General features: G+C 33.2%; 1 protein-coding gene across 2 annotated transcripts; it reads left to right on the top strand.

Annotated features, from left to right (window-relative positions):
- Positions 1-1299: 1299 nt before the first annotated feature.
- Positions 1300-8602, top strand: LOC111897326 (V-type proton ATPase subunit a1). Of its 2 annotated transcripts, none has more exons than XM_023893283.3 (18): positions 1300-1744; positions 2859-2903; positions 3004-3126; positions 3287-3394; positions 4038-4148; positions 4234-4407; positions 4491-4628; positions 4754-4861; positions 4974-5081; positions 5211-5359; positions 5584-5737; positions 5829-5989; positions 6084-6290; positions 6371-6554; positions 6663-6746; positions 6854-7050; positions 7132-7191; positions 8048-8602. In XM_023893283.3, exons 1-18 carry the CDS (start codon positions 1604-1606, stop codon positions 8253-8255), a joined length of 2460 nt encoding a protein of 819 aa, XP_023749051.1. In that variant the 5' UTR covers positions 1300-1603; the 3' UTR covers positions 8256-8602. The 2 variants fall into 2 exon arrangements, with proteins under 2 accessions (XP_023749051.1, XP_052620556.1); XM_052764596.1 differs by having other exon boundaries at positions 1669-1775.
- The last annotated feature ends 1387 nt before the right edge of the window (positions 8603-9989 follow it).

The raw sequence follows: 9989 nt of genomic DNA, 5'->3' as shown, positions 1-9989 counted from the left end.
CCAACAAATATTTACCAACATTGTCATCAGTCTTATTCTATGGATGTTTTGTGCAACTAATTGTTATTTATGAATTAAAAATGCAACATAGAACACAATAATATCGATTAAAATCATACAAAGCATATTAATTCGTAACTTATCTTTAAACTATTTAAATTTACAAATTAAAATAAGCTACCAATGTAACAAAGTCCAATAATTTTGATAGTGACATATTACTTTTTATTGTAGTCATTTTAGTGAATAACTCAAAATATGGATGACCAAAATACTCGACTGATCGGAACCGAAACTGAAACAATATGAGCACCGAATATGTAAATCAGTTTGGTTATCGCTTCCTTATATTTCTACAAACCAGTTTCGATTTTTGCAGGGTTCGAGTATTTGGTTATTGTTTTTTTTTTCAGGTTTGGAACTGAAATTTGAGGGGCCCCTTGACCATATTCCAACCCTCATAACTTTCGTTCGAAACCGGTCTAAGTTGATTTTTTTTCAACATTTAGTTCTCTGTTTTGGCTACACATTAGGTTCAAGAACCAACTTAATTGGTTAACAATTGACCGGGTCATACATCCCTAAACATGGGTTGTCGAACTATTTTAAGTTTGTGTAAAATTTTCAGTCAACTTTAAACAACCTTCAATTTTTATATGAGTTCCCAATAAACTATTTTTTTTTTCTATAATTTAATTATCTATAGCTAGCTACATTTTAGGATCAAGAACCACTTTAATTGTTTAAAAAATAGACGAGTTACACCACCCTGTATTAGCCGCCGTTGGAGTTGATTTTTTTTATAAATATTTATTTATTTAGGCTCACAAACCACCTTAATTCACGAAACCAATACTGTATCATCATAAGTCGGTTTGGTTTTCGATTTCTTGAGCTGTTGGAGTTGATTTTTTTTATAAATATTTATTTATTTAGGCTCACAAAGCACTTTAATTCACCGAACCAATACCGTATCATCATAAGTCGGTTTGGTTTTCGATTTCTTGATTTTATTTTTCAGTTTTGGAAGTGATGGCATCCTAAACTTAAAATTTGTATTTGATAAATTATATATTCTATAATGATGTATATAATATTATATATATTCAATTTGAAAATATTATCGTTTAATGAACCCAGTTGTATCTGGTGTTGGTTTTTTTTTTCTTTGAGATTGAATGCTCAAATCCCGTAAATGAATTTAGGAATAATTTAAACGTTAAAAAAAAAGATTTTTAAGAAAAATAATACCAAAATAGACATTATCGTTTAATGGTAAGTAAGATCATTCTTGTGGCAAAGTAAACCGTTTCTTTGCCGGATCTACAATCAACTTTTAGGCGCATAAAGGAATTAGAGGGGCAACTTCGAGTGTCCAAAGGCAGTTGACATCTGCCCCAAAACACTAAAAGTATCATATAATTGTACACTAATAAAACTCTCCCGTATCAGATTCATTTTTGGATCGAGAGATAGAGAGAGAGAGAGAAACCACGCGGCATGAATTTACAGAGGCCAGATCTGAAGATCTAGCCCTACATATCTCAAATTTAGCATTCATCAATCGCTAGATTTAAAGTTTTAGTAGTAGGAAGGAATAACCATGGAATTGTTTAAGAATTTACCGGAGATGGATCTGATGCGCTCGGAGAAGATGACGTTCGTCCAGTTAATCATTCCGGTTGAATCCGCTCACCGCGCCATATCCTATCTTGGCGAACTCGGTTTACTCCAGTTCCGTGACGTATGCTTTCGATCCAACTTTATTTATATACGTATGTGAATATTTGTATGTTTGCATTTATGTTCATGGTCCCTGAATTGCTGATATCCGTATTTCTGGTTTTGATCTTGGTTATTATAGAGAATCCTTCGAAGATTTGGTTATCCATTCCCATTCATAGTAGTAGTTAGTTATTTTGTATAGTTAATGCTCCATCCAAGTTAAAGTTTCAAATCTAGTTGTTGCCGAATGCTAATTTGGTGTAAACCTAAGAATGAATGTAACTCGAACATTAATCTAGTTGTAGCTATTAAAATTTACACTAGTGGTCCTATGAACTTGCATGTTGAAGGTAATTTGGCATCACAGGTCCAACCTTGTAATAGGTTGTAAAAAGGGAAATGCACCCCTGCCCGCTCTAACAACTAGCCTCAAAACCGCCATGATAGGTAAATCACAATGTCCAAGAGCAAGGGCAAGCATGGTGACCTTATTTATGGATTCTCATCTCCTTACTGGTAGGGCAAGCATGTGGGGATTATCATATGTTATAGACTCATGGTGTCCTAGTCTCCTAGAAGGTTTAAAATCCCATCCCCTTTTCCATTAGTTTAAGCATATAGTAACAAAATGTGTGAGACTATTGTTATGATATAGAGGGATGAGCTAGAGTGTTGTGGATTGCACATAGACTATTGTTAAAGCAGAAGATTTTTCCCCCCTTCTGTACATCCTAATGATGTAGATGCCCTTTGAAATGCTTACAATGGGTGGCAGAAGACATAATTAGTGAAACAAGTTCTTTATGTCAGTTGGTGGTGATGTCCTGTGTCTTTAACTCTTTGAATACAAATTGTCTAAATAATCCCTAAGAGTGGGTTAAGAATGTCGAGATAATGGCTATTGCTTGTGAAATGGAGTTGTGTGAAGCTCATTGTAACTGTTAAATGTTAGTGTGTTCTTTCACTTTTCATCTAATTCTGTATATTTGGTCTTGGGCTTTACAAGTCTTGTTTTATTAAGTCCTTGAGATCAAAGTACATCCAAATATCAATGTCCTTTTATTTGTTTAGTTTCTTTTTCTTTCACACTTCATGCAAGTTGCTAATCTACTGCTTTTGATTCTTATTGATAGTTAAATGAAGATAAAAGCCCATTTCAAAGAACATTTGTTAATCAGGTAATTGTTATATCATATTCATAGCTCATATCATTCATTAATCAAGTGATATTTATATCATCTTCTGTTTGCTTTTGTATCTGCTGGCTATGATTTTTAGGTAAAAAGATGTGCTGAGATGTCAAGAAAGCTTCGCTTCTTTAAAGATCAGATACACAAGGCTGGTTTGCTATCTTCTGCTCTTCCAACAATGCAACCAGATGTGGACTTGGAGGCATTGGAGGTCTGTACTTAACCCTTGTCAAACTCACCACCAGTCACCAACTAAAAAAAGACAAAAACAAAAAAAAACTCTTATCTAGCCTGGTTTTCAGGATAAGCAGCCATTGCATGTTTTTAGTATAAACATGAACTTATTATTATATTTTCATTTTTTATCACAGATACAACTTGCTGAGCATGAACATGAACTTATTGAGATGAATGCCAACAGTGAGAAACTACAACAGACATATAATGAGCTGCTGGAGTTCAAAATGGTGCTGCAGAAGGTGCGTTGCACATAAATGTTTGTTTCTCACTTTTTTGTGATAGAAAATGTCATATAAATGGCTATAGTATGCGTTGTTCTTGTTTCATCTCATCTTAATCTCATTTGTTGTTAGATGTGGAATAAAGGTACATCTTATAAAGTATCCCTTTTACGTTCTTTTTTGACTATTTGAAGTTTATAAAAGCTTCCTACATTGTGGTAAATGGTATCTAGTACATGTGGCCATCATGCTCATCAACATAATTATTCACACTTGGTCAACATTTTTAATTTGTAATTATTTTTCGAGAGTAAATTACAAAAATGGTCTCTGAGCTTTCTGAATTTTTCCGTGTGTAGTCCAAAATTGATTCTTTTTCCAGTTTTGGTCCTTATTTTTAGGTTTCATATCGATTTTGGTCCATGGAACCTTGAAATAAGGACCAAAAAGAGAAAGTCCTAGGTACCAAAATCGATATGAAACCTTGAAATAAGGACCCAAGTTGAAAAAGGTTTCAGTTTTGGACTAAATATGGTAAAATTCAGAAAGCACAGGGACTATTCTTGTAACTAACTCAATTTTTCTGTTTTAGATTTCTGATTAGTAGAATATTTAGCATATCCTAAAATCATAATTCTGAATACCATCATGATTTCTTCAGGCAGGAGATTTCCTTCTCTCAGGTAAAAGTTATGAGACTGCAGATGGCAGAGAACTAGAAGAAAATGTGTATGCCAGTGACTATCCAGATTCAGTCTCATTACTTGAACAGGTAAAAACCTCACATGTTTTTCCTTTTTTTATCACTCCCTTTTTATATTTTAAAAAAACTAAAAAACTTGTAAAATTTCACACAGGCAACACAATCAGGACCCTCAAACTTATCAGGTCTTAGATTTATAAGTGGCATTATCCCCAAATCCAAGGTATTATTATTCGAGAGAATGTTGTTTCGTGCAACAAGGGGAAATTTACTTTTCAATCAAGCAACTGCAGATGACCTCATCATGGATCCTGTAACATCTGAAATGGTTTGTTCAGATGCCCTCATAATTTACATTCATTATTATTATTATTATATATTTTTGAATTTACTTTATAAGCTTCTTTGCAGGTTGAAAAAACTGTATTTGTAGTTTTCTTTTCCGGAGAGCAGGCAAAGACAAAAATACTTAAAATCTGTGAAGCATTTGGTGCAAGTTGCTACCCTGTTCCAGAGGACATAACAAAACAGACTCAAATAACCCAAGAGGTGTGTCTTCAAATCAAAATGGGTATTAGACTATTAGTATATTACCTTAGTTTAAGTAATTTCATTTGTTTTTTAATATTCTTTAAAGGAGTTCAAAATTGTTTTCTCAACTTATCCTATTACAGGTTCTATCAAGGCTTTCTGAGTTGGAAACCACTTTGGATGTTGGAATTCGACACAGGAATGCTGCTCTTCATTCCATTGGGTTTCGCTTAATAGTATGGATGAACATGGTAAGGTGTGCTTATTTGTGGCTTCATGTATTAAAATTTTCATACATTGAGAGTGATGTTATTTCTGTTTTTCTAAATATTGTGTTGTATATTTTATGTGATAACATTGTAGGTTAAAAGAGAGAAAGCTGTGTTTGATACTTTGAATATGTTAAACTTTGATGTTACAAAAAAGTGTCTAGTTGGAGAGGGATGGTGCCCGATATTTGCTAAACCCCAGGTACTTACTTTGCTTTAAGTTTATTACTTGAGCATGTATGAATTATGAATGATAACTATTTAGAAGATATATGTTGGATTTTCTTTTTTCAAACTTATTTAATGCTTCCATTTTGTTGCATTGTTTTAGATTCAGGAGGCACTGCAACGTGCAACATTTGATAGCAGCTCACAAGTGGGCATCATATTTCATGTGATGGATGCTGTGGAGTCACCTCCAACATATTTCAGAACTAACAGTTTTACAAATGCATATCAAGAAATTGTTGATGCCTATGGGTAAGTTTTTTATAAATCATATTTCCTTTCTAGGAAAATGCTCGTAGAATACTCATGTTGGACTTCACATCCATTCTTTATGTGAATTAGAACATTATGATAGTGTTTGGCACGAGGGAATTGGAAAAAGAAATGGAATGGTTCATTCCATTCCTACAAACCAACATTTTTTAATTACAATAGTATTATTTGAGTTAATGATATCCAAATTCTATTGATTGCAGTGTTGCTAAATACCAAGAAGCAAATCCAGCAGTTTATACTGTAATTACTTTTCCATTTCTTTTTGCTGTCATGTTTGGGGATTGGGGACATGGAATATGCTTATTGATAGGTGCATTATTTCTCATAGCACGTGAAGGAAAGCTTAGTACTCAGGTGCAACACAATCTCTAAAAAGAAAATCCTAATTTTATTTTTATAAATAAATTCACATTACTCTTATTAACATTATATATATTTCTGGCAGAAACTTGGGAGCTTCATGGAGATGTTATTTGGTGGACGTTATGTACTTCTTTTAATGTCAATTTTTTCCATCTACTGTGGTCTAATTTACAACGAATTCTTTTCTGTTCCTTATCATATATTTGGTGCATCCGCATATAGATGCCGTGACCCCTCATGCAGGTATATTTATTATCTCATTTTCTTTACAAAAATTTTTTTTTTTTTGCCAGCTGGCACTAAACTACTATTTTCTATTTCCACTTTCCATCAACAGTGATGCATATACAGTTGGTTTAATCAAATATCGTGATGCATATCCATTTGGTGTGGATCCTAGCTGGCGTGGGAGTCGTTCAGAGTTACCCTTTTTAAACTCCCTCAAAATGAAAATGTCTATTTTGCTTGGAATTGCTCAGATGAATCTTGGAATCATGTTGAGTTACTTCAATTCGATTTTCTTCAACAATTCATTGGATATAAGGTATATACAGTATGTTTCGTACTTATATTTTACTTAAAATGCTTATAGATGAATTAATTTGTGGACCTTATTATTTTCAGGTACCAGTTTATCCCACAGATGATATTTTTAAACAGCCTTTTTGGGTATCTATCACTTCTGATTATCATAAAATGGTGCACGGGTTCTCAAGCGGATCTTTATCATGTCATGATTTATATGTTCTTGAGTCCCTTTGATGATCTTGGTGAAAATGAGTTGTTTTGGGGACAAAGGCCTCTTCAGGTATCATCTATTTATTGTTTCTCTCAATCTCTCTATCTTTGATTCTGTAGAATATAATAAGGTTGTGTTTGGTTTGATTTTTATGATTAAATTCGATTCATTTTGCAGATCCTATTGTTGTTTTCAGCTCTTGTTGCTGTTCCATGGATGCTTTTCCCCAAACCTTTCATTTTAAAGAGACTTCATGCTGAGGTACTACCCAAACCCAATACACTTGTTTAAAACTTCAAATATTATTTCTATTTCCATTTCCATTTCCATTTCCATATCCTTGTTTTGTAATTTATTTTGTATTTTAGCGATTCCAAGGTCGTGCATACGGGATTCTTAGATCGTCCGAGGGAGACACCGATTCCGAACCTGGTTCTGCAAGACAACGCCACGAAGAGGAATTCAATTTTAGCGAAGTTTTTGTACATCAAATGATACATTCCATTGAATTTGTACTTGGTTCTGTTTCCAATACTGCTTCATACCTTCGATTATGGGCTTTAAGGTACAACACTTATTATAACTTTATTTATTCTTTACTGTGTTTTAGCTTATACTTTATGTTTTTTTTTTTTTTTCATTACAGCTTAGCTCACTCAGAATTATCCACTGTATTCTATGAGAAAGTTCTTCTCCTTGCTTGGGGGTAAGCCCATTCTTTCTAGAACCCTTTTTGAAAATTTTGAGTAAATTACATTTTTGCTCCCTGATTTTTTTTCAGTCTTCGTCCTACAAAGTTTCTCTTGCAAATTTTGGTCCTTCTTTGTAACATTTTTGTTCCTGTTCAAAGTAAATTGACTATATTTTTTGGACCAAATTTGCAAGAAATCAGAGAGGACTATAATAGTTGTTTTACTTAAATTAAAGCATGGACCAAAAATATTACAAGGACCAAAATTGCAAGAGAAGTTTCTTTTCGAGCAAAATTGCCAAATTAGCTATACCCAGGGACCAAATATGTAATTATATTTCTGGTCCCTGAATAGTGAATATAGCCGGTTTTTTACATTTTTGGTCCTTGTACTAAATAAAATGACTTTTTTGCACCAAATTGCAAAAATCAGTTATACTCCAGGACCAAAAATGTTATAAAAACCTCAAATAAGGACCAAGATTGCAAGTGAAAACTTTTTGGGACCAAAAATTGCAAATACAGATACAACCAGGGACCCAAAAATGTAATTTGCTCTGGAATGAGTAAATTACATTTTTGGTCCCTTGAGTTTAACTGAAATTTTCAATTTTGGTGTTACAAAGTTGGTCCTTATTTGAGGTTTTCGTAGCGTTTTTGGCCCTCGTTCCAAGTGAAATGACTATTTTTGGACCAAAGTTGCAAAAATAGCCATACCCGAGGACTTAAAATAATCATTATACTGGAACATGGACTAAAAATGTTACAAGAACCTCAAATGAGGACCAAAATTGCAAAAATCAGCTATACCCAAGGACCAAAATTATGAATTTAGTCATTGATTAAGAATCAACTAAATGTGAATTTTTAGGTATGATAATTTTTTAATCCGAATGGTGGGGCTAGCGGTGTTTGCTTTTGCAACTGCATTTATACTGTTAATGATGGAGACACTAAGTGCTTTCCTTCATGCATTGAGGCTACACTGGGTGGAATTTCAAAACAAGTTCTATCAAGGCGATGGTTATAAATTCAAACCTTTCTCATTTGCTGCTGTATTAGCTGATGATGAAGATTAGTTCTAGTCCTAGTAAAATGACAGTTTTCTCCTCACCTTTTCTGGGGAACAAGTACACGTTTTCCCAAAATCAGAGTCTTTTTTTTTTACCCACCCACCCACAGAGGCGTAAAAAGGGTAACAACAACCTTAAAACACAGAATTTTTGGGTAGTTAGATATGTTTTTATTTTTACTTTTTATTTTACCCATGTGCAGCTTTTCAGTTAACATAGCATTGTAGAAACCCTGCTTGCACAAATATGGTTTATATTACAATGTAGGTGCTGTAAAGAGGGGATGTTATATCATTATCAGATTCGCGTATTCTGTAGATTTTCAATCTATACATTTTCTGTTATGTTGTTTACTCAGTAGTATAATAAACAAAATTTACACAAATTACTACTCTTAGTCTTATGAATTGTTCTTTCTGACTTAATGAGTAAGCACTTAATCTGGACAACTATATATATGGTTGTTTCTTTTTTTGACTTATTTTGGACAATATGATTTACTGAATTAAACCCAAAAAAATCGGCTTAATATATGAAGACTCCTAACTCTTTATTGTATTTCTTCCTTTTTCATTACAACCACATGTTAAAATTGATGAATATTAATAATATTAATATTTTTAAAAGTAAAATATAATTATTTATTTGTCATTTTACTTGTTCATAACTTAATACGAAAAAAAAGGAAAAGTCTCTCAATGTTTATACTTTTTTTAACATGTGTGTTGGTGCATGTCTAATATTTTAATGAAATACCAAGTTATTAATACTCTAAACATTTCTAGTTCTAATGACTTTAATGTATATGATTGTCGAACTTGTAGTATTATTTATCTTAAAGGTCAAAATACCAAAAACATCTATAACGAAACTTTAGGCTTGATGCTTGAATGATGAACTTTATGCCAAATATCAACAATTTGCATATAGAGATTTCCACATGAGATTGAAATATCCACTTAGTGTGTTGAAGATTTTATTTATGGAAGCTTGGTGATCTTGATTAAAAAAGGGTTAATGATCTATGAGGATAATAAACTTTGGTTTTTGTCTATATTTAGGTAATCATGTTTTTTTCGTACACATTTGATAAGTAAGTTTGTTTGACCTGTTCAAAATAAGATAATATTATTGGCAATTATCGGTGATATTACTCGGTTATAAATAAGTTAAACAAGTTTATTGATCATGTGTACAAAATACCTATAAATAAGGATATAAACCAAAGTTTGTTACCCATTTTGATAATATTAGGTTCGTTATGTTAAGTGCAAATAGGCATAAGACCCATTAATGGGACATGAAATCGAGTCTTGGTGTCAGATACAAATCGCAAATTTGGAGTAGGTGCCGTTAGTGAGTTCTGGATTTGATTCCTAGCTGTCATCAGAGAACAAAATCGCTAAAATCGCACCAGATACTTTGCCCAGGAGTAAGCTCTGACGATCAAGTAAGATCGACGTGTGTGAAGAGATGGTTTCTCTTGGATGGAGAGATCCATCTTTGTGGGAAAAGTATGCATACAATGGAGGCTCATGTCTGAGAATGAGAGATCCTCCATGGAGGGTGAGATGTTCTATCTATAGAGCCGGGTTAATGGACAATTAGGTTAGGCACTGAGCCAACCTAGTTCAGCCCGAGCTAGTAAGGGGCTAGGCTATGCAAGTGTGCAACCATGCAATGTTGTTACTTGTTAGGCGGTGTTACCACCCGCATTTTAGATATCTGATCCAGATTCGA

The sequence above is a fragment of the Lactuca sativa genome, chromosome 6 (genome assembly GCF_002870075.4).
Source record: "Lactuca sativa cultivar Salinas chromosome 6, Lsat_Salinas_v11, whole genome shotgun sequence".
In the NCBI taxonomy this organism is placed as follows: Eukaryota; Viridiplantae; Streptophyta; class Magnoliopsida; order Asterales; family Asteraceae; genus Lactuca; species Lactuca sativa.
Note: the sequence above shows the minus strand (reverse complement) of the source record. Positions and strands in the feature narration are given on the sequence as shown.

What these genes read in the sequence shown, in the direction of transcription:
- LOC111897326 (XM_023893283.3), top strand. Translation starts at nt 1,604, where the DNA reads ATGGAATTGTTTAAGAATTTACCGGAGATGGATCTGATGCGCTCGGAG. An exon ending in CAGTCTCATTACTTGAACAG is followed by an intron (nt 4,149 to 4,233) that starts GTAAAAACCTCA and finishes AATTTCACACAG; the next exon opens with GCAACACAATCAGGACCCTC. An exon ending in CTTCGATTATGGGCTTTAAG is followed by an intron (nt 7,051 to 7,131) that starts GTACAACACTTA and finishes TTTTCATTACAG; the next exon opens with CTTAGCTCACTCAGAATTAT.